This window comes from Passer domesticus, chromosome 16, assembly GCF_036417665.1.
Source record: "Passer domesticus isolate bPasDom1 chromosome 16, bPasDom1.hap1, whole genome shotgun sequence".
Lineage (NCBI taxonomy): Eukaryota > Metazoa > Chordata > Aves > Passeriformes > Passeridae > Passer > Passer domesticus.
This window is the reverse complement of record NC_087489.1, coordinates 1,843,390-1,866,664: the sequence shown is the minus strand read 5'-3', so window position 1 is coordinate 1,866,664 and position 23,275 is coordinate 1,843,390. Positions and strand designations below refer to the sequence as shown.

Sequence of the window (23,275 nt, the reverse complement as noted above, 5' to 3'; positions counted from 1 at the left end):
TAAAGGCAGCAGGTCTACTCCATGACCTTGCAGGAGTTGAAACTGCAGTCTCTGCATTTAGGAAGTTGTCATTCAGACAAAGATATTTGCCGATTTTTTACAAGTGCTGCCATGACCATGAGATTTTACTGTCATGCAAATAGTTCTGAAGCCTCTTAAATGCCGGGTGTCTGGAAGATGATGTGCCTTCATATCCATTATCAAGAACAGTAAAAAGTCAGGATTCAGCCAGGACAAGAGTCTGTTGTGTCCCCCAGCAGAGCAGCTTGGAAGTGCTGATGGGAGAAGGGCTGTGAGCAGGGGCTGGGCTTTTGCTCGTCGCTCCAGCCTGTTTGGGCACAGCTAGCCAGTGTCATAGGTCAGGAACAGCAACGGAAGGTTTGGCTGTGGAGGCCAAGTTGGGCTGGGCAGTCTGTGCTGTGCCAGGCCATAAGGGAGGCCTGGGCAGTCCCTCAGAGGGCCCTGCTCTCTCTTGAAATGGCACAGATGTGCCTTCTCTGGACCAGTTTCCAGGTGTCCCATTTTCCATACTCAGGTGTGGGGATATTGAGCCACGTCATCCTGGAATATCCAGCAGTGGGTGTCTGGAGCAAGCAACTCATGTCTCTCTGTATTTGCAACTTGTAGGTCAGCAAAGGAGAGCCTGCAATCCAGGCTGTTTGCTGCTCAGCAGCAGATAGATCAGCTGGAGATGAGCAGGAAGCATGTGGAGGCAGAGCTGCAAGCTGAGCTGCAGGAAGCTCGCAGTGAAGTCCAGGCAGCACAGAGGAGGCACAAGGAAGAGCTGCAAGGCCTCAAAAAGGAAATTAATCTCGTCCTTGCCCATAGAGAGGCTCTACAAAAGCAGGTGAGTGAAGGAGCACTGGCACTGCAGACATGCAGTGAGGGGTCTGTGGCCTTCTTGCTTTTCCATGGCAGAGTAGCAGCTGCAGGGGGGAGCCCTGGGGCTGTCTCGTGCGCTGGGGGCTCCATGGCAGCTGCTCTGAAGGACACTCAGTGCTCTGCTGAATGTCAGCTGCTGCTCTGGACAGCTGGGCTCGTCCTCTGCCCTGTTGGCCAGCAACCATCAGCATGGATTCCTGCTGGCCTCTTCTTGCTAGCCTTGGTTTGGCAGGTGCTTTTTCCGGTGCCCTTGGTGGTGGGCCACTTAGAGACTGAAACAAGTTGGCCATATCCTTTGTGAATCTGGGGCTCTCAGGACAGGGGGAAATGCAGAGTTGTCCTCTGCATTTGCTCACAGCCTGTGCTGTGGCTGACAGTGACAAGCTGTGGCTGTGGCCTCTGACTGCTTTGTTCTGTTTGACTGGAGGTGGCAGAGTTGACATCTCAGCTGGCAGCCTGCCGAGAGTGCCAGGAAAAGACTGTGCAGAGAGCCCAGCAAGATGTGAGGGAGGCCCAGCAAGAGTCCAGGCAGAAGCTCTCAGAGGTTGAGCATGTCCAGAAGCTGCTGGAGGAGGCAGAACATCGGAACAAGGAGCTGCAAGTGCATCCTGAGTATTTGGAGAGCAAATGGATCCAGTGGGAAGAAATGGCACGGCAGAATTCAGAATTGCAGGCTTCCGTCAATGCCCTAGAGAGGGAAAAAGCCAGGTAAATGAAAGCCTGTGGGACTCTGGATTGTGGTGAATGGATTCCCTCTTTGCCATCTTTGCACCTGCCAGGGGCTCTGGCTGCATTTCCCAAGTGGCAGATTCTGAACTCTCCATGCAGACACGTCCCATTGCCTGGATGTTGTCTTTCATTTTATTTTTTTCTAAGTGTTCAGTTAGAGTTTTTCTGAAGTGAAAGGCTTTTGGGGTAGCCCATTCCCTCTAGTGGTAAATGTGTTATATAGGTGGGTGTGTTGACACTGCCCGAGCTGCATTGGAAGGAGTTGGATGCATCCATCAGCTCCACCTTGGGTCCTGTAACTTGAAGCCTTTGGGATCTGGATCAGCCTGGCATCTGATGCTGTTTCTGGGCAGAACCATCTTAAGGCCCTGATTGCTGATCTAGGCCAGACTGCCCTCGGAGGCAGCCCAGAAACAAGAATGTCTCTGCTGCATCATTCCTCATCAAATGTGCCCCGGTGCCTGGAGGGAGTCAAGCAGGGTCCCTGCCACCCTGCACAGTCCCAGGCATTTCTGACTGTGCAAAGAATGCAAGAAACAGGAGCAAGGTATGGGGGGCTCCTCCAGCTGATCAAGTCCTGCCTGGCTTCAGTGCCACAGGATTCTTCTTCCAAGAAGAAGACAAAGGAAAGGCAGGCTGCTCCTGCTTGCCTCGAACCTTCTGCATCTTCCATCAGGTTGTGCTCCAAGCCTCTGTTGCCACTTTGGCTTTTCTTTCTCCAGCTGAAAGTAGGATGGGTGCTGGTAAATCTTAGGGAACTTGCCAGAGATCCCCTGGCTGTAGGGTGCTGCTCCTCCTACGTGGATGTGCAAGATGGGGGAAGGAAATGTCTCTTCCATGCTGACCAAAGCTCCCTGCCTTGGAGCCTGGTTAGTCAGAAGAAAATTGTTGCTCTCCCCTAATGTCTTCATTGCAAGACTTTGTTAGGTTTGTATTCACATTGCCATCTCAATAGGAAGGTAGGGCATGTAGGCAGGAACTGCCTGTTCTTTCAGGGACAAAAGCAGAGTAGGCACATGCTGGGCTGGGACTGCAGGGGAAACAAACTGCCAAGTTGTTTAGATAAACCTCATCAGACAGAGCAGCACCACCTGAGGTGGTGCCAGTCCTAAGAGTTCATAAAATGTGATATCATATAGTAATGAGTTGTTTGCTTCCCTTCTAGGCTGATTCTGACTGTGGAGGAAAAGAACCTGTGCCTTAGAACACTGGAAGAACAGAACATGGTGCTGAAAAATTCTGTATCTCAGTGTCAATCTGCTCTTCAGGAGACAGAGCAGCTCTATTCTGAGCATAGAAGAGAATTGATGGCGCTCAACACCCGGGTAAGCTGCGCACTGGCATCCACTTCTCCAGGGACACACAGCAGCACCTCTGCCTTGGAGTCCCCAACCACTTTCCCCTCCCAGCAGCATCCACAGCTGCCCTGTTCTGCCCGGGGCTGCTGCTGCACCCTGAGGCCAAGGCTGGATCTGGTGTCTGCTGCAGAAGATTTCCCCCATCCTCTCCTGGGTCCCATCAGGAGATCTGGCAGGAGAAGCAGCAGCAGACTCCTCTGGAGCTTCTCTGTCCCTCTCTTAGCAGTGTTGTCCCACACAGAGTTGGTGCCTGTGCCGGACTCTGAGCAATGTGGGGACACAGCCATGGCTGTGGCAGGCTGGGCAGGGCACTTCCAGCACAGCCAGTTCAGAGCTGCAGCCCAAGGATGCCCATTGCCTCCACTTCCCTGTTTTGTCTCTATTGGTCTCCATTGCAATCCTTGCTTCTGTGCCATCAGTTCTTGGCTTGAAGAAATTTCTCCTTTGTTGTTCACCCTACTGGCCACGCAATGGCCTCAGGCGCAGCCCTGTCCCTGAGGCTCTGTGCATCCATCTTCCAGGCCTGGGCCCTGCTGGAGGCAGTGAGGGAGAAGGCAGCTTGCCAAGAATCTCGAGAGAAGCAGCTGGCAACTGAGGAGTCTGAGCTGTGTGTGAGCCTCCAGAGCTCTGAGGAAAGAGCAGAGGCCATTGCCTCACAGTGTCAGGCCATGGAGCTGGAGCTGAGGAAGAGACAGGCTGAGAGAGACAATCTCAGGGCTCGCAATAAGGAGCTGCTGAAACAGCTGGAGCAAAGTGAGCAAGGCACAGCTTCACCTCTCCCACCCAGTGCCCCATGCTGTCTCACCCCTGGGGATCTCTGATCCCATGCAGAGGAAAACCGCACTGCCCTGAAATGGCAGAGAGGGAGAAAAACAACCAGCAGGAGATTTATCCATCCAAGTGCCAGTGAAAGCTTTCTCTTGAGAAAGATGCTGTGGCTGGCAGTGCCATCTGGCTGTGCTGGGGCTGATCCCGTGCACAGCTGGTGCCTTTCAGGTGCCGTGTCTGTGCTGAGGAGCTGTAGCTGATGCCTCAGCTCCATTGCCCCAATCTCCAGGCCCTGCCAGAGCCTCCAGGCTATTGGCCTCTCTGGAGCAGGGCTGCACAGGCATCCCCTCTCCTTTGTATGTCTTGGATTGATCACTCTGCAGAAGGCCAAGAGCAAACACACGTTCCTATCCCTCTCAACCTTGCCCCTTTCATTCCTGCTTTTTTTCTCTGGTGGGAAGTTGTCTTAATTTCTGTCAGCTTTGGAGCCTTTGTGGTGTAGGGCCTGGCAAACACAGGCCGCTAGAGAAGACAGTGCTGTTGTCTCTGCAGGATGCACATCAGTTTACTTTTCTTTTCCCTTCCTCCTTTCCCTTCCCTCCTGCAGCAATGTTGAGGGCAGAACACCTGAAAATCTCTCTGGAATGTTCCCAGAAGAAAGACACCATTGCCCAAAAGGAAGAGGATGTGATTCTTCGTCACTCTCTGCAGAAGAAACTGGAAAACCTGGAGAAGGAAAGGAACCATGTTCAGGTTGGCAGATGCCACAAAGGGCCATTTCTCAGCTATGTTTGGACCTTGTGTTAGTAGTTCTAAGGAGCACCTTTTTCCCGTTCAACTTTTCTAATTGCATCCTTCTGAATAAGGAGGAAAAGATGTTGTAGTCATGGCAAAGGCAGTTAATGCTGAGGGTGCTACATTTCCTCCATGCTGGGCTTCTGTGCCCAAGAAGCTTTAGTTCTCAATGTCCTCACTGTCTCTGTTGACATTGCATGGTTTGGGGAATTCCCGGTGTCCAAGCCCATGTTTGGATTTCTAAATATCTGGAAAGAGAGGGGAGAGTCACAAGTTTGCTGTTCACAGAAAGGTGTTTGGCCTTGGCCATCTGAGAGCAGCCAGTGGGGAGAGAAGAGAGGAAAGCCAAGTGCTGATCCACATCAGGACGTGTGCCTGCAAGGGCACAACTCGTCCTGAGTGGCAGCAGAGAATGACAGACTGATCTGGCCCTTGCTGCTCCCAGAGAGGGCAGTGGGGCTCTCGGGGATGGAGCCATGGAACCTCTGCACAGGAGAGGTGGAAAACCACTCCTGTCAGCCCAGCCCCAGGGAAGGAAAGGCTGGGAATGTTTGCTCTTCCCTTCCTCCCTTGTGGAGAGCACATCCTCCTGGCACTGCCTGAATCCTGCTTAGCGTGGACTTGAAATCCTGGCTGCAGTTCTGGCAGCTCCTCCCCAAAGGAGCACTGGAGTGGAGCTGCAAGAGGTCAGGGAAGGGCAGAAAGGAAGCTGGGACGGGCTGAGCCAGCTGGGAAAGATGCAGCAACACCAGGGGGCCCAGCAAAGGTCTGCAGCACCCCGAGGGGCAGAGAGAGAGAGAGGGGCAGCCTGTGCCTGCCCCTGCAGCAGGAGTCCAGATCTGGTATGAAAAGCAAACTGAGAGGGAATGAGTGACCCTTTTTCTCCCTGTTTTGGCAGCATGAACAGGAATTGTACCAGCAGCACATGAGATATCTGGAAAAGGAGAATGAAATGCATGAAGCTAACATGCAAAGTCAAAAGGAACAAATGCAACAACTGGACACTGAAAAGGAAACCAAGCTGGCGGAGTGGGAGCATGGGGCTGCTGCTTTGCAGAAATGGAGGGAGTATGCTCAGATACTGAGTGCTGCACTGAACAAGAGTGAAATTGCCAAAGGGGCTCTGAAGAAGCGCTTGGACATCCTGAAAGGAAATATCCAGGCAGGCAGAGGCATTGACTTTCAGTCCAGTCCAGTGCCCCTGAATTATTCCAGTGGTGTTTCCCATGAAGAGGTGGGTCTCTGTCCCTGTCAGTGCAGGCCTGCTTGGGTAAAGTAGCCCGGGCTGCAGCAGGCAGCCTTGTCTGTCTGCCTGGCTCCAGCCAGAGACCACTGACTGCCTGATTGTTTCCTGGCACGCCTGGAATGACCAATCCAGCTCTGGAGCTTGCTGTTCAAATCAGCTCCAGGCCAAAAGCTGGGCACAGGGAGCTGCTTCTCCTGTACCCATGCAAAGAGCTGCAACACGTGGAGGTTTGGGTTTGGTGTGGGAAGTAATGGAGCAGGTGATTGGAGTGATGGACTAAAGTGAGTTGAGTTTTGGATCAATGGCTGGAAATCAGTTACACTCCTGGTGCTCAGAGTAAATTGTATCTGCAACTGTGGAAGGGGCAGTGTTTTTGGGTGACAACACAGAATTTGGAGTAGGGATGTTTGTTGGGAAGGAGCAGTCTGGGCCCAGGCAAGGCAGCAGGGCCTGACACAGCACTTCCAAGGTAACAGTGCCAGAGGCTTCTGGCAGCCCAGGCTATCAGATCTGCATAGGGCAGATGCTGTGAAACTTGGAGCCCAGAGCACAGGTGCTCCTTGTCCTCTGGCTGCCTGCGAGGTGGCGCTGGCTGGCTCTGCACAGGGCTCCCAAGGAAGGGCTCCAGCTGTACCTTGTCCCACTTGCAGGTTTCCCAGGAGGAGGATTCATCAAGCTGGTCTCTGGAGCAGCTGAGCTGGGAATCCTCTGACCAAGGGCACGCAGCAGCCCAGGCATGCAGAGAGGAGGAGCTGCTGGGCCAGAAGGCTGAGCTTGAGGACCGACTGGCAGCCACAGAGTGGCTCCAACAAGACCTTTCCAGGCAGCTGGCAGAGACCAGGTAAAGGCAGGGAGCTGAGCCTTTTCAAATGTTTTTACATGCCGTGGACAGAATATGGAAGCGTCTCTAGAAGAAAAAAGCCACAATGTTAAGGTTATTTTTCTGACGAAAAAAGCCAGCAAAGCTCTTGTGAGCCTTGGGCTCCTCTTTGTGCTGCTGAGCACACTCCTGTGGGAAGTCAAAAGCAATCCACCCAGCCCTGAACTGAGCAGTAGTAAAACCATGCAGATGCTGAGTGAAACCTCAAGTTTCTCTTGGGTTTGGCTCCTTCTTCTGGGCATTCTGGGCATCCCTTGTTCCTTTCTGAGTAGCTTGACATGATCCTGATCTTCAGAACTGAAGCTTCACCTTCAGCATTCCAGGCTCTTCTCTTGGCACGCTGGGAGTAGCACGCTGCCATTCAGGGTGAAGCCAGAGGCTCCTGCTGAAAATCTTGAGCCATTTCTGCTTCCCAGCACACTCTTGAGAAGCGTGGGACAGGACCTGGAGCTGGTTAGAGAACAGGAGGGAAAGCTCTTTGGAATTCTCAACAGCCTCTGGGGATTCTTGCTGATTGTTGATGGGCAGCCAGCTGCCAAACCGGCCAAGGTCCCTTTGGATGGTCCCTCTCACTCTGCCAGGAAGGACAAGTCCCTTGGGCTACTGCCTGCGTGGCCAGAAACACTAAAATAAAGGCAGCAAGTCTACTCCATGACCTTGCAGGAGTTGAAACTGCAATCTCTGCATTCAGCAAGTTGTCATTGAGACAAAGAGATGTTCTGATATTTTGCTAGTGCTGCCATGACCATGAGATTTTACTGTGTCTGAAAAGTAGTTCTGAAGCCTCTTAAATACCGGGTGTCTGGAAGATGATGTGCCTTCATATCCATTATCAAGAACAGTAAAAGTCAGGATTCAGCCAGGACAAGAGTCTGTTGTGTCCCCCAGCAGAGCAGCTTGGAAGTGCTGATGGGAGAAGGGCTGTGAGCAGGGGCTGGGCTTTTGCTCGTCACTCCAGCCTGTTTGGGCACAGCTAGCCAGTGTCATAGGTCAGGAACAGCAACGGAAGTTTTGGCTGTGGAGTCCAGGTTGGGCTGGGCAGTCTGTGCTGTGCCAGGCCATAAGGGAGGCCTGGGCAGTCCCTCAGAGGGCCCTGCTCTCTCTTGAAATGGCACAGATGTGCCTTCTCTGGACCAGTTTCCAGGTGACCCATTTTCCATACTCAGGTGTGGGGATCTTGAGCCACGTCATCCTGGAATATCCAGCTGTGGCTGTCTGGAGCAAGCAAGTCATGTCTCTCCATATTTGCAACTTGCAGGTCAGCAAAGGAGAGCCTGGAATCCAAGCTGTTTGCTGCTCAGCAGCAGATAGCTCAGCTGGAGATGAACAGGAAGCGTGTGGAGGCAGAGCTGCAAGCTGAGCTGCAGAAAGCTAACAGAGAAGTCCAGGCAGCACAGAGGAGGCACAAGGCAGAGCTGCAAGGCCTCAAAGAGGAAATGAATCTTCTCCTTGAGCAGAGGGAGGCTCTACAAATGCAGGTGAGTGAAGGAGCAGTGACACTGCAGACATGCAGTGAGGGGTCTGTGGCCCTCTTGCTTCTCCACAGCAAAGCAGCAGCTGCAGGGGGGAGCCCTGGGGCAGTCTCGTGCTCTGGGGGCTCCATGGCAGCTGCTCTGAAGGACACTCAGTGCTCTGCTGAATGTCAGCTGCTGCTCTGGACAGCTGGGCTGGTCCTCTGCCCTGTTGGCAAGCAACCATCTGCATGGATTCCTGCTGGCCTCTTCTTGCTAGCCTTGGTTTGGCAGGTGTTTTTTCCGGTGCCCTTGGTGGTGGGCCACTTAGAGACTGAAAAAAGTTGGCCATATCCTTTGTGAATCAGGGACTGTCAGGACAGGGGGAAATGCAGAGTTGTCCTTTACCTTTGCTCACAGCCTGTGCTGTGGCTGACAGTGACAAGCTGTGGCTGTGGCCTCTGACTGCTTTGTTCTGTTTGACTGGAGGTGGCAGAGTTGACATCTCAGCTGGCAGCCTGCCGAGAGTGCCAGGAAAAGACTGTGCAGAGAGCCCAGCAAGATGTGAGGGAGGCCCAGGAAGAGTCCAGGCAGAAGCTCTCGGAGGTTGAGCATGTCCAGAAGCTGCTGGAGGAGGCAGAACATCGGAACAAGGAGCTGCAAGTGCATCCTGAGTATTTGGAGGGCAAATGGATCCAGTGGGAAGAAGTGGCACGGCAGAATTCAGAATTGCATGCTTCCGTCAATGCCCTAGAGAGGGAAAAAGCCAGGTAAATGAAAGCCTGTGGGACTCTGGATTGTGGTGAATGGATTCCCTCTTTGCCATCTTTGCACCTGCCAGGGGCTCTGGCAGCATTTCCCAAGTGGCAGATTCTGAACTCTCCATGCAGACACGTCCCATTGCCTGGATGTTGTCTTTCATTTTATTTTTTTCTAAGTGTTCAGTTAGAGTTTTTCTGAAGTGAAAGGCTTTTGGGGTAGCCCATTCCCTCTAGTGGTAAATGTGTTATATAGGTGGGTGTGTTGACACTGCCCGAGCTGCATTGGAAGGAGTTGGATGCATCCATCAGCTCCACCTTGGGTCCTGTAACTTGAAGCCTTTGGGATCTGGATCAGCCTGGCATCTGATGCTGTTTCTGGGCAGAACCATCTTAAGGCCCTGATTGCTGATCTAGGCCAGACTGCCCTCGGAGGCAGCCCAGAAACAAGAATGTCTCTGCTGCATCATTCCTCATCAAATGTGCCCCGGTGCCTGGAGGGAGTCAAGCAGGGTCCCTGCCACCCTGCACAGTCCCAGGCATTTCTGACTGTGCAAAGAATGCAAGAAACAGGAGCAAGGTATGGGGGGCTCCTCCAGCTGATCAAGTCCTGCCTGGCTTCAGTGCCACAGGATTCTTCTTCCAAGAAGAAGACAAAAGAAGGGCAGGCTGCTCCTGCTTGCCTCGAACCTTCTGCATCTTCCATCAGGTTGTGCTCCAAGCCTCTGTTGCCACTTTGGCTTTTCTTTCTCCAGCTGAAAGTAGGATGGGTGCTGGTAAATCTTAGGGAACTTGCCAGAGATCCCCTGGCTGTAGGGTGCTGCTCCTCCTACGTGGATGTGCAAGATGGGGGAAGGAAATGTCTCTTCCATGCTGACCAAAGCTCCCTGCCTTGGAGCCTGGTTAGTCAGAAGAAAATTGTTGCTCTCCCCTAATGTCTTCATTGCAAGACTTTGTTAGGTTTGTATTCACATTGCCATCTCAATAGGAAGGTAGGGCATGTAGGCAGGAACTGCCTGTTCTTTCAGGGACAAAAGCAGAGTAGGCACATGCTGGGCTGGGACTGCAGGGGAAACAAACTGCCAAGTTGTTTAGATAAACCTCATCAGACAGAGCAGCACCACCTGAGGTGGTGCCAGTCCTAAGAGTTCATAAAATGTGATATCATATAGTAATGAGTTGTTTGCTTCCCTTCTAGGCTGATTCTGACTGTGGAGGAAAAGAACCTGTGCCTTAGAACACTGGAAGAACAGAACATGGTGCTGAAAAATTCCGTATCTCAGTGTCAATCTGCTCTTCAGGAGACAGAGCAGCTCTATTCTGAGCATAGAAGAGAATTGATGGCGCTCAACACCCGGGTAAGCTGCGCACTGGCATCCACTTCTCCTCAGACACAGAGCAGCACCTTTGCCTTGGAGTCCCCAACCCCTTTCCCCTCCCAGCAGCATCCACAGCTGCCCTGTTCTGCCCGGGGCTGCTGCTGCACTCTGAGGCCAAGGCTGGATCTGGTGTCTGCTGCAGAAGATTTCCCCCATCCTCTCCTGGGTCCCATCAGGAGATCTGGCAGGAGAAGCAGCAGCAGACTCCTCTGGAGCTTCTCTGTCCCTCTCTTAGCAGTGTTGTCCCACACAGAGTTGGTGCCTGTGCCGGACTCTGAGCAATGTGGGGACACAGCCGTGGCTGTGGCAGGCTGGGCAGGGCACTTCCAGCACAGCCAGTTCAGAGCTGCAACCCAAGGATGCCCATTGCCTCCCTTTCCCTGTTTTGTCTCCATTGGTCTCCATTGCAATCCTTGCTTCTGTGCCATCAGTTCTTGGCTTGAAGAAATTTCTCCTTTGTTGTTCACCCTACTGGCCACGCAATGGCCTCAGGCGCAGCCCTGTCCCTGAGGCTCTGTGCATCCATCTTCCAGGCCTGGGCCCTGCTGGAGGCAGTGAGGGAGAAGGCAGCTTGCCAAGAAACTCGAGAGAAGCAGCTGGCAACTGAGGAGTCTGAGCTGTGTGTGAGGCTCCAGAGCTCTGAGGAAAGAGCAGAGGCCATTGCCTCACAGTGTAAGGCCATGGAGCTGGAGCTGAGGAAGAGACAGGCTGAGAGAGACAATCTCAGGGCTCGCAATAAGGAGCTACTGAAACAGCTGGAGCAAAGTGAGCAAGGCACAGCTTCACCTCTCCCACCCAGTGCCCCATGCTGTCTCACCCCTGGGGATCTTACTGATGCCTTAGAGAGGAAAAGGAGAGATGGCCAGAGATGGCCAAGGGGAAAAACAACCAGCAGGAGAATTATCCATCCAAGTGCCAGTGAAAGCTTTCTCTTGAGAAAGATGCTGTGGCTGGCAGTGCCATCTGGCTGTGCTGGGGCTGATCCCGTGCACAGCTGGTGCCTTTCAGGTGCCGTGTCTGTGCTGAGGAGCTGTAGCTGATGCCTCAGCTCCATTGCCCCAATCTCCAGGCCCTGCCAGAGCCTCCAGGCTATTGGCCTCTCTGGAGCAGGGCTGCACAGGCATCCCCTCTCCTTTGTATGTCTTGGATTGATCACTCTGCAGAAGGCCAAGAGCAAACACACGTTCCTATCCCTCTCAACCTTGCCCCTTTCATTCCTGCTTTTTTTCTCTGGTGGGAAGTTGCCTTAATTTCTGTCAGCTTTGGAGCCTTTGTGGTGTAGGGCCTGGCAAACACAGGCCGCTAGAGAAGACAGTGCTGTTGTCTCTGCAGGATGCACATCAGTTTACTTTTCTTTTCCCTTCCTCCTTTCCCTTCCCTCCTGCAGCAATGTTGAGGGCAGAACACCTGAAAATCTCTCTGGAATGTTCCCAGAAGAAAGACACCATTGCCCAAAAGGAAGAGGATGTGATTCTTCGTCACTCTCTGCAGAAGAAACTGGAAAACCTGGAGAAGGAAAGGAACCATGTTCAGGTTGGCAGATGCCACAAAGGGCCATTTCTCAGCTATGTTTGGACCTTGTGTTACCAGTTCTAAGGAGCACCTTTTTCCCGTTCAACTTTTCTAATTGCATCCTTCTGAATAAGGAGGAAAAGATGTTGTAGTCATGGCAAAGGCAGTTAATGCTGAGGGTGCTACATTTCCTCCATGCTGGGCTTCTGTGCCCAAGAAGCTTTAGTTCTCAATGTCCTCACTGTCTCTGTTGACATTGCATGGTTTGGGGAATTCCCGGTGTCCAAGCCCATGTTTGGATTTCTAAATATCTGGAAAGAGAGGGGAGAGTCACAAGTTTGCTGTTCACAGAAAGGTGTTTGGCCTTGGCCATCTGAGAGCAGCCAGTGGGGAGAGAAGAGAGGAAAGCCAAGTGCTGATCCACATCAGGACGTGTGCCTGCAAGGGCACAACTCGTCCTGAGTGGCAGCAGAGAATGACAGACTGATCTGGCCCTTGCTGCTCCCAGAGAGGGCAGTGGGGCTCTCGGGGATGGAGCCATGGAACCTCTGCACAGGAGAGGTGGAAAACCACTCCTGTCAGCCCAGCCCCAGGGAAGGAAAGGCTGGGAATGTTTGCTCTTCCCTTCCTCCCTTGTGGAGAGCACATCCTCCTGGCACTGCCTGAATCCTGCTTAGCGTGGACTTGAAATCCTGGCTGCAGTTCTGGCAGCTCCTCCCCAAAGGAGCACTGGAGTGGAGCTGCAAGAGGTCAGGGAAGGGCAGAAAGGAAGCTGGGACGGGCTGAGCCAGCTGGGAAAGATGCAGCAACACCAGGGGGCCCAGCAAAGGTCTGCAGCATCCCGAGGGGCAGAGAGAGAGAGAGGGGCAGCCTGTGCCTGCCCCTGCAGCAGGAGTCCAGATCTGGTATGAAAAGCAAACTGAGAGGGAATGAGTGACCCTTTTTCTCCCTGTTTTGGCAGCATGAACAGGAATTGTACCAGCAGCACATGAGATATCTGGAAAAGGAGAATGAAATGCATGAAGCTAACATGCAAAGTCAAAAGGAACAAATGCAACAACTGGACACTGAAAAGGAAACCAAGCTGGCGGAGTGGGAGCATGGGGCTGCTGCTTTGCAGAAATGGAGGGAGTATGCTCAGATACTGAGTGCTGCACTGAACAAGAGTGAAATTGCCAAAGGGGCTCTGAAGAAGCGCTTGGACATCCTGAAAGGAAATATCCAGGCAGGCAGAGGCATTGACTTTCAGTCCAGTCCAGTGCCCCTGAATTATTCCAGTGGTGTTTCCCATGAAGAGGTGGGTCTCTGTCCCTGTCAGTGCAGGCCTGCTTGGGTAAAGTAGCCCGGGCTGCAGCAGGCAGCCTTGTCTGTCTGCCTGGCTCCAGCCAGAGACCACTGACTGCCTGATTGTTTCCTGGCACGCCTGGAATGACCAATCCAGCTCTGGAGCTTGCTGTTCAAATCAGCTCCAGGCCAAAAGCTGGGCACAGGGAGCTGCTTCTCCTGTACCCATGCAAAGAGCTGCAACACGTGGAGGTTTGGGTTTGGTGTGGGAAGTAATGGAGCAGGTGATTGGAGTGATGGACTAAAGTGAGTTGAGTTTTGGATCAATGGCTGGAAATCAGTTACACTCCTGGTGCTCAGAGTAAATTGTATCTGCAACTGTGGAAGGGGCAGTGTTTTTGGGTGACAACACAGAATTTGGAGTAGGGATGTTTGTTGGGAAGGAGCAGTCTGGGCCCAGGCAAGGCAGCAGGGCCTGACACAGCACTTCCAAGGTAACAGTGCCAGAGGCTTCTGGCAGCCCAGGCTATCAGATCTGCATAGGGCAGATGCTGTGAAACTTGGAGCCCAGAGCACAGGTGCTCCTTGTCCTCTGGCTGCCTGCGAGGTGGCGCTGGCTGGCTCTGCACAGGGCTCCCAAGGAAGGGCTCCAGCTGTACCTTGTCCCACTTGCAGGTTTCCCAGGAGGAGGATTCATCAAGCTGGTCTCTGGAGCAGCTGAGCTGGGAATCCTCTGACCAAGGGCACGCAGCAGCCCAGGCATGCAGAGAGGAGGAGCTGCTGGGCCAGAAGGCTGAGCTTGAGGGCCGACTGGCAGCCACAGAGTGGCTCCAACAAGACCTTTCCAGGCAGCTGGCAGAGACCAGGTAAAGGCAGGGAGCTGAGCCTTTTCAAATGTTTTTACATGCCGTGGACAGAAGATGGAAGCGTCTCTAGAAGAAAAAAGCCACAATGTTAAGGTTATTTTTCTGACGAAAAAAGCCAGCAAAGCTCTTGTGAGCCTTGGGCTCCTCTTTGTGCTGCTGAGCACACTCCTGTGGGAAGTCAAAAGCAATCCACCCAGCCCTGAACTGAGCAGTAGTAAAACCATGCAGATGCTGAGTGAAACCTCAAGTTTCTCTTGGGTTTGGCTCCTTCTTCTGGGCATTCTGGGCATCCCTTGTTCCTTTCTGAGTAGCTTGACATGATCCTGATCTTCAGAACTGAAGCTTCACCTTCAGCATTCCAGGCTCTTCTCTTGGCACGCTGGGAGTAGCACGCTGCCATTCAGGGTGAAGCCAGAGGCTCCTGCTGAAAATCTTGAGCCATTTCTGCTTCCCAGCACACTCTTGAGAAGCGTGGGACAGGACCTGGAGCTGGTTAGAGAACAGGAGGGAAAGCTCTTTGGAATTCTCAACAGCCTCTGGGGATTCTTGCTGATTGTTGATGGGCAGCCAGCTGCCAAACCGGCCAAGGTCCCTTTGGATGGTCCCTCTCACTCTGCCAGGAAGGACAAGTCCCTTGGGCTACTGCCTGCGTGGCCAGAAACACTAAAATAAAGGCAGCAAGTCTACTCCATGACCTTGCAGGAGTTGAAACTGCAATCTCTGCATTCAGCAAGTTGTCATTGAGACAAAGAGATGTTCTGATATTTTGCTAGTGCTGCCATGACCATGAGATTTTACTGTGTCTGAAAAGTAGTTCTGAAGCCTCTTAAATACCGGGTGTCTGGAAGATGATGTGCCTTCATATCCATTATCAAGAACAGTAAAAGTCAGGATTCAGCCAGGACAAGAGTCTGTTGTGTCCCCCAGCAGAGCAGCTTGGAAGTGCTGATGGGAGAAGGGCTGTGAGCAGGGGCTGGGCTTTTGCTCGTCGCTCCAGCCTGTTTGGGCACAGCTAGCCAGTGTCATAGGTCAGGAACAGCAACGGAAGTTTTGGCTGTGGAGTCCAGGTTGGGCTGGGCAGTCTGTGCTGTGCCAGGCCATAAGGGAGGCCTGGGCAGTCCCTCAGAGGGCCCTGCTCTCTCTTGAAATGGCACAGATGTGCCTTCTCTGGACCAGTTTCCAGGTGACCCATTTTCCATACTCAGGTGTGGGGATCTTGAGCCACGTCATCCTGGAATATCCAGCTGTGGCTGTCTGGAGCAAGCAAGTCATGTCTCTCCATATTTGCAACTTGCAGGTCAGCAAAGGAGAGCCTGGAATCCAAGCTGTTTGCTGCTCAGCAGCAGATAGCTCAGCTGGAGATGAACAGGAAGCGTGTGGAGGCAGAGCTGCAAGCTGAGCTGCAGAAAGCTAACAGAGAAGTCCAGGCAGCACAGAGGAGGCACAAGGCAGAGCTGCAAGGCCTCAAAGAGGAAATGAATCTTCTCCTTGAGCAGAGGGAGGCTCTACAAATGCAGGTGAGTGAAGGAGCAGTGACACTGCAGACATGCAGTGAGGGGTCTGTGGCCCTCTTGCTTCTCCACAGCAAAGCAGCAGCTGCAGGGGGGAGCCCTGGGGCAGTCTCGTGCTCTGGGGGCTCCATGGCAGCTGCTCTGAAGGACACTCAGTGCTCTGCTGAATGTCAGCTGCTGCTCTGGACAGCTGGGCTGGTCCTCTGCCCTGTTGGCAAGCAACCATCTGCATGGATTCCTGCTGGCCTCTTCTTGCTAGCCTTGGTTTGGCAGGTGTTTTTTCCGGTGCCCTTGGTGGTGGGCCACTTAGAGACTGAAAAAAGTTGGCCATATCCTTTGTGAATCAGGGACTGTCAGGACAGGGGGAAATGCAGAGTTGTCCTTTACCTTTGCTCACAGCCTGTGCTGTGGCTGACAGTGACAAGCTGTGGCTGTGGCCTCTGACTGCTTTGTTCTGTTTGACTGGAGGTGGCAGAGTTGACATCTCAGCTGGCAGCCTGCCGAGAGTGCCAGGAAAAGACTGTGCAGAGAGCCCAGCAAGATGTGAGGGAGGCCCAGGAAGAGTCCAGGCAGAAGCTCTCGGAGGTTGAGCATGTCCAGAAGCTGCTGGAGGAGGCAGAACATCGGAACAAGGAGCTGCAAGTGCATCCTGAGTATTTGGAGGGCAAATGGATCCAGTGGGAAGAAGTGGCACGGCAGAATTCAGAATTGCATGCTTCCGTCAATGCCCTAGAGAGGGAAAAAGCCAGGTAAATGAAAGCCTGTGGGACTCTGGATTGTGGTGAATGGATTCCCTCTTTGCCATCTTTGCACCTGCCAGGGGCTCTGGCAGCATTTCCCAAGTGGCAGATTCTGAACTCTCCATGCAGACACGTCCCATTGCCTGGATGTTGTCTTTCATTTTATTTTTTTCTAAGTGTTCAGTTAGAGTTTTTCTGAAGTGAAAGGCTTTTGGGGTAGCCCATTCCCTCTAGTGGTAAATGTGTTATATAGGTGGGTGTGTTGACACTGCCCGAGCTGCATTGGAAGGAGTTGGATGCATCCATCAGCTCCACCTTGGGTCCTGTAACTTGAAGCCTTTGGGATCTGGATCAGCCTGGCATCTGATGCTGTTTCTGGGCAGAACCATCTTAAGGCCCTGATTGCTGATCTAGGCCAGACTGCCCTCGGAGGCAGCCCAGAAACAAGAATGTCTCTGCTGCATCATTCCTCATCAAATGTGCCCCGGTGCCTGGAGGGAGTCAAGCAGGGTCCCTGCCACCCTGCACAGTCCCAGGCATTTCTGACTGTGCAAAGAATGCAAGAAACAGGAGCAAGGTATGGGGGGCTCCTCCAGCTGATCAAGTCCTGCCTGGCTTCAGTGCCACAGGATTCTTCTTCCAAGAAGAAGACAAAAGAAAGGCAGGCTGCTCCTGCTTGCCTCGAACCTTCTGCATCTTCCATCAGGTTGTGCTCCAAGCCTCTGTTGCCACTTTGGCTTTTCTTTCTCCAGCTGAAAGTAGGATGGGTGCTGGTAAATCTTAGGGAACTTGCCAGAGATCCCCTGGCTGTAGGGTGCTGCTCCTCCTACGTGGATGTGCAAGATGGGGGAAGGAAATGTCTCTTCCATGCTGACCAAAGCTCCCTGCCTTGGAGCCTGGTTAGTCAGAAGAAAATTGTTGCTCTCCCCTAATGTCTTCATTGCAAGACTTTGTTAGGTTTGTATTCACATTGCCATCTCAATAGGAAGGTAGGGCATGTAGGCAGGAACTGCCTGTTCTTTCAGGGACAAAAGCAGAGTAGGCACATGCTGGGCTGGGACTGCAGGGGAAACAAACTGCCAAGTTGTTTAGATAAACCTCATCAGACAGAGCAGCACCACCTGAGGTGGTGCCAGTCCTAAGAGTTTATAAAATGTGATATCATATAGTAATGAGTTGTTTGCTTCCCTTCTAGGCTGATTCTGACTGTGGAGGAAAAGAACCTGTGCCTTAGAACACTGGAAGAACAGAACATGGTGCTGAAAAATTCCGTATCTCAGTGTCAATCTGCTCTTCAGGAGACAGAGCAGCTCTATTCTGAGCATAGAAGAGAATTGATGGCGCTCAACACCCGGGTAAGCTGCGCACTGGCATCCACTTCTCCTCAGACACAGAGCAGCACCTTTGCCTTGGAGTCCCCAACCCCTTTCCCCTCCCAGCAGCATCCACAGCTGCCCTGTTCTGCCCGGGGCTGCTGCTGCACTCTGAGGCCAAGGCTGGATCTGGTGTCTGCTGCAGAAGATTTCCCCCATCCTCTCCTGGGTCCCATCAGGAGATCTGGCAGGAGAAGCAGCAGCAGACTCCTCTGGAGCTTCTCTGTCCCTCTCTTAGCAGTGTTGTCCCACACAGAGTTGGTGCCTGTGCCGGACTCTGAGCAATGTGGGGACACAGCCGTGGCTGTGGCAGGCTGGGCAGGGCACTTCCAGCACAGCCAGTTCAGAGCTGCAACCCAAGGATGCCCATTGCCTCCCTTTCCCTGTTTTGTCTCCATTGGTCTCCATTGCAATCCTTGCTTCTGTGCCATCAGTTCTTGGCTTGAAGAAATTTCTCCTTTGTTGTTCACCCTACTGGCCACGCAATGGCCTCAGGCGCAGCCCTGTCCCTGAGGCTCTGTACATCCATCTTCCAGGCCTGGGCCCTGCTGGAGGCAGTGAGGGAGAAGGCAGCTTGCCAAGAAACTCGAGAGAAGCAGCTGGCAACTGAGGAGTCTGAGCTGTGTGTGAGGCTCCAGAGCTCTGAGGAAAGAGCAGAGGCCATTGCCTCACAGTGTAAGGCCATGGAGCTGGAGCTGAGGAAGAGACAGGCTGAGAGAGACAATCTCAGGGCTCGCAATAAGGAGCTACTGAAACAGCTGGAGCAAAGTGAGCAAGGCACAGCTTCACCTCTCCCACCCAGTGCCCCATGCTGTCTCACCCCTGGGGATCTTACTGATGCCTTAGAGAGGAAAAGGAGAGATGGCCAGAGATGGCCAAGGGGAAAAACAACCAGCAGGAGAATTATCCATCCAAGTGCCAGTGAAAGCTTTCTCTTGAGAAAGATGCTGTGGCTGGCAGTGCCATCTGGCTGTGCTGGGGCTGATCCCGTGCACAGCTGGTGCCTTTCAGGTGCCGTGTCTGTGCTGAGGAGCTGTAGCTGATGCCTCAGCTCCATTGCCCCAATCTCCAGGCCCTGCCAGAGCCTCCAGGCTATTGGCCTCTCTGGAGCAGGGCTGCACAGGCATCCCCTCTCCTTTGTATGTCTTGGATTGATCACTCTGCAGAAGGCCAAGAGCAAACACACGTTCCTATCCCTCTCAACCTTGCCCCTTTCATTCCTGCTTTTTTTCTCTGGTGGGAAGTTGTCTTAATTTCTGTCAGCTTTGGAGCCTTTGTGGTGTAGGGCCTGGCAAACACAGGCCGCTAGAGAAGACAGTGCTGTTGTCTCTGCAGGATGCACATCAGTTTACTTTTCTTTTCCCTTCCTCCTTTCCCTTCCCTCCTGCAGCAATGTTGAGGGCAGAACACCTGAAAATCTCTCTGGAATGTTCCCAGAAGAAAGACACCATTGCCCAAAAGGAAGAGGATGTGATTCTTCGTCACTCTCTGCAGAAGAAACTGGAAAACCTGGAGAAGGAAAGGAACCATGTTCAGGTTGGCAGATGCCACAAAGGGCCATTTCTCAGCTATGTTTGGACCTTGTGTTAGTAGTTCTAAGGAGCACCTTTTTCCCGTTCAACTTTTCTAATTGCATCCTTCTGAATAAGGAGGAAAAGATGTTGTAGTCATGGCAAAGGCAGTTAATGCTGAGGGTGCTACATTTCCTCCATGCTGGGCTTCTGTGCCCAAGAAGCTTTAGTTCTCAATGTCCTCACTGTCTCTGTTGACATTGCATGGTTTGGGGAATTCCCGGTGTCCAAGCCCATGTTTGGATTTCTAAATATCTGGAAAGAGAGGGGAGAGTCACAAGTTTGCTGTTCACAGAAAGGTGTTTGGCCTTGGCCATCTGAGAGCAGCCAGTGGGGAGAGAAGAGAGGAAAGCCAAGTGCTGATCCACATGCAAGGGCACAACTCGTCCTGAGTGGCAGCAGAGAATGACAGACTGATCTGGCCATTGCTGCTCCCAGAGAGGGCAGTGGGGCTCTCGGGGATGGAGCCATGGAACCTCTGCACAGGAGAGGTGGAAAACCACTCCTGTCAGCCCAGCCCCAGGAAAGGAAAGGATGGGGCTGTTTGCTCTTCCCTTCCTCCCTGATGGAGAGCACATCCTCCTGGCACTGCCTGAATCCTGCTTAGCGTGGACTTGAAATCCTGGCTGCAGTTCTGGCAGCTCCTCCCCAAAGGAGCACTGGAGTGGAGCTGCAAGAGGTCAGGGAAGGGCAGAAAGGAAGCTGGGACGGGCTGAGCCAGCTGGGAAAGATGCAGCAACACCAGGGGGCCCAGCAAAGGTCTGCAGCATCCCGAGGGGCAGAGAGAGAGAGAGGGGCAGCCTGTGCCTGCCCCTGCAGCAGGAGTCCAGATCTGGTATGAAAAGCAAACTGAGAGGGAATGAGTGACCCTTTTTCTCCCTGTTTTGCAACATGAACAGGAATTGTACCAGCAGCACATGAGACATCTGGAAAAGGAGAATGAAATGCATGCCCTTGACATGCCAATTCAGCAGAAAATTACACAACTATTGGACACTGAAAAGGAAAACAAGCAAGAAGAATTGGAGAATGGTGCTGCTGCTTTGAAGGAAGGAACAAGTGGGAGCACTCGGAGTGCTGCACTGGCCAAGTGTAAAATTGCCAAAGGGGCTCTGAAGAATCACTTGGCATTCCTGAAGGAAAAACATTGTGTTCAGGCAGACAATGGCATTGACTTTCATTCTACTCCAGTGTCCCTGAATTATTCCAGTGATGTTTCCCATGAAGAGGTGGGTCTCTGTCCCTGTCACTGCAGGCATGCTTGGGTAAAGTAGCCCGGGCTGCAGCAGGCAGCCTTGTCTGTCTGCCTGGCTCCAGCCAGAGATCACTGCCTGCCTGATTGCTTCCTGGCACTCCTGGAATGACCAATCCAGCTCCAGAGCTTGCTGTTCAAATCAGCTCCAGGCCAAAAAATGGGCAGGTGGATGTGGTGCTTCTGTGCCCACAAAAGGGGAGGCAGCACATGGGGGTTTACATTGGGTGTGCAAAGGAATGGAGCAGATGAGCAGAGTGATGGACTAAACTCTCTCGAGTTTAGTATTGAGAGGCTGAACAGCAGCTGCACTGCTGGTGCTCTGAGGATGCTTTCCATGATGGAGATTTCTGAGGGACAGCTTTTGTGGTCTTTGAAATATGGGCATCATCTCCTCTCTGAATACCCAGCAGGCTCTTGGAGCACAAGAGGAGCAGCTGTTTCGTGGCTCAGGGACCAGCCTGGAACCTAAGGAGCCAGTTGCATCAGCAGAGGAGGAAAAGAGAGAGAGGCCTGAATTCTCCACTGTGCCCAGGAGAAGTGGCGAGCAGGTAAATTGGGCTTTTGCTGCCTCTGCAGAGCCTCAGGCTCCTCTGGAACATGGCACGTTAGCCCAGGCAGCGCTTTGGAGACCTCTGCTTGTTCCCTTGCCTCTCCCTGTCCCTGCTGTGGCACACCCCTTTGTTTCTTCTCTCTCTTGTGGCAGCCCATGGCTTTCACAAGGGCACCTTCACTCCACTGCCTCCCTCCCTGGCCCCGTGTCCCTGCACACACACACTGGCCTCTCTTGCACAGCCCCCAGCGAGAGCTTTTTGCCCCCAGTGTTGTCTGGTGCACTTCAGGGTCTCAGAGTAGGGATCTCCTTGCCTTGATGTCCAGAGGTCCTTTTGCTCTGTGTTTGCTGAGAGTTTTCTGTGACCCTCTCTCCCATCCAATCTGCAGGTGGAACCTGACAGGAGAATCAGAGCTTTTAGGAGAATGTTCCTCCCAGACTACTTCATATTCCCTGTCCACGAGTCTGCCCATCGAAATTGGTCAACTTTTGAAATAGAAGACTCCTTCAGTAGCTCAGGGGAGCAGCAGCCCTCGTGCTGATGCACAGCCTGTGGAGAAGAGGGTCAGTGGCTTTCCAAATGTGTGCTTTGGAAAGCAGAGCTGGGTTCCTAAATCCCATTGGAAGTCTCTCTAATAGACCTGTGGTGGCTGAGAGGTGGACGTGGGAAGGGTTTGCCAGCCTTGAACTGGACTTGTTGATCTTCTGAGCTCTGTTGTGTCTGGGAGCCTGTTCCTTTCCCCTTGCCCAAGGGCAGAGTGTTGCTGAGGGCTGGAGTTGGAGGCTGTGTGTGCCCCAAGAGCCGGTACCGTGGGGCTGCAGGTGCTCCTGGCAGCGTGGGCTTGTCTGAGCCGGGCCTTGTGCCTCTTTCAGGTGTCCCTGCTGCAGTCACAGCTGGCCCAAGACCGACAGCACCACCTGGAGAGCTGTGCAGGGAGCAGGCAGGAGACACAAGGTGCAGAAGGGACCTCCTTGCTTCCTGAACATCTCAGAGAGGAGCCAGCTGGATGCAGTTTTAGACGTAGGCAGTAGTTTATGTTTAAAGGTGGTATAGTATAGGATAGCATAGGTAATAGTAATTGAACCTTTATACAACTGTCTTCCATAGGATGAAGGATATATTGATAGAGAAATAAAGAGTTTATTCTGATCACAATTAAACTAAAAGATCTTTTTCAGGCTTATTTACTGCCCAGTACAGAGACCTGTAACTTCCAGTATAGTGCATTATATCTGAAACAACATTGAAGCAATTCCAGTCAAGCCAGCAAAAACCAATTCTTAAAGATTGATGCTACTCACCCAAACCCATGACCATGGGCAAACCTTTCTCTCAGTCTCAAGGCGTGACCTTGAGGAGCATCCTCACTCCAGGGAGGAACCTGCAGAAGGGACACATGTGCCATGCACCACTTTGGTGAGGGCAGGAGAATCCTGCCATGTGAGGAGGTTTTTAATTTGTCCTTAGGAAACTGCAGCCTGTTTTTTCTCGGAGTCACAGAATCTCAGGCTGGGGGAGGCTGGAGGCACCTCTGGAGGTCACCTTGCCCAGCCCCTGCTCCATCAGGGCCACCCAGAGCCGGCTGCCCAGCATGTGTCCAGGTGGCTTTTCAGTCTCTCCAGGGATGGAGGCTCCCTCACCTCCCCAGGCACCTGCACCAGTGCTCAGCCACCCTCCCAGTGCACAAGTGTCTCCTGAGCTCGCAGGGCCCCTCCTGTGTGTCACTTTGTGCCCAAGGCCCCTGGAGCTGTCCCTGGCCCTGTCTCCTCTGCAGCCTCTCCCCAGGTTTTTATCCCCAGGGATGAGATGCCCTGAGCCTGCTCTGCTCCAGGCTGGCCAGTGCCAGCTCTCTCAGCCTCTCCTCATGGCACAGATGCTCCAGTCCCTCCATTGCCTTCACGGCCCTGTGCTGGACTCTGTCCAGCCTGTCCCTGTCTCCTGTACTGGGCAGCCCAGCTCTGGGCCCAGCACTCCAGGGCTGGCCTCTCTGCTGTGGAGCAGAGGGAAGGGATCCCCTCCCTCTGCCAGCTGAGACACAGCTCCCAGTGCAGCCCAGGACGCTGTTCTGCACTGCTGCAGGAGCACACTGCTGGCCCATGGGCATCCTGGTGTCCAGCAGAACCCTGCCAAACCTCAGTTTTCCAACTGGGTGGCCCCCAGCAGATACCGGTGCCTGTGGTTCTTCCTTCCCAAGGACAGGACTCAGCACTTGTCATTGAACTGCCACCCTTGTTGAACTGTCCCTCTGAATGGCAGCACTCCTCTCTGGCAGATCAGCCACTCCTCCTGGTTTGTGGGAGGGCACAGCCTGGCCCCATCACCCAGTTTACTAACAAAGGTGTCAGAAAGGACTGCACTCAGCATTG

The 23,275-nt window shown here is 53.1% G+C and overlaps 2 protein-coding genes across 4 annotated transcripts in view; both read left to right on the top strand.

Moving 5' to 3' along the window:
- Positions 1-19,122, top strand: part of LOC135282279 (rootletin-like) — a 38,156-nt gene extending 19,034 nt beyond the window's left edge. Inside the window, exons 6-24 of the mRNA XM_064391910.1 lie at positions 628-847; positions 1,310-1,590; positions 2,777-2,936; positions 3,491-3,722; positions 4,345-4,490; positions 5,431-5,766; positions 6,429-6,619; positions 7,917-8,136; positions 8,599-8,879; positions 10,066-10,225; positions 10,780-11,011; positions 11,634-11,779; positions 12,720-13,055; positions 13,718-13,908; positions 15,206-15,425; positions 15,888-16,168; positions 17,355-17,514; positions 18,069-18,300; positions 18,923-19,122. Coding sequence (XP_064247980.1) covers positions 628-847; positions 1,310-1,590; positions 2,777-2,936; positions 3,491-3,722; positions 4,345-4,490; positions 5,431-5,766; positions 6,429-6,619; positions 7,917-8,136; positions 8,599-8,879; positions 10,066-10,225; positions 10,780-11,011; positions 11,634-11,779; positions 12,720-13,055; positions 13,718-13,908; positions 15,206-15,425; positions 15,888-16,168; positions 17,355-17,514; positions 18,069-18,300; positions 18,923-19,122 — 4,225 coding nt within the window. The remainder of the gene's footprint in view (positions 1-627; positions 848-1,309; positions 1,591-2,776; positions 2,937-3,490; positions 3,723-4,344; positions 4,491-5,430; positions 5,767-6,428; positions 6,620-7,916; positions 8,137-8,598; positions 8,880-10,065; positions 10,226-10,779; positions 11,012-11,633; positions 11,780-12,719; positions 13,056-13,717; positions 13,909-15,205; positions 15,426-15,887; positions 16,169-17,354; positions 17,515-18,068; positions 18,301-18,922) is intronic.
- The window catches only part of LOC135282166 (uncharacterized), a 59,347-nt gene extending 36,890 nt beyond the window's left edge, over positions 1-22,457 (top strand). Inside the window, exons 6-8 of one of the 3 annotated variants that reach the window (XM_064391715.1) lie at positions 20,766-20,906; positions 21,298-21,472; positions 21,782-22,457. In XM_064391715.1, the coding sequence (XP_064247785.1) occupies positions 20,766-20,906; positions 21,298-21,450 (294 nt within the window). In that variant the 3' untranslated portion in view covers positions 21,451-21,472; positions 21,782-22,457. Of the gene's footprint in view, positions 1-20,765; positions 20,907-21,297; positions 21,590-21,781 lie in introns of those variants that run through there. The other 2 variants (XM_064391714.1, XM_064391716.1) reach the window with 2 other exon arrangements.
- The last annotated feature ends 818 nt before the right edge of the window (positions 22,458-23,275 follow it).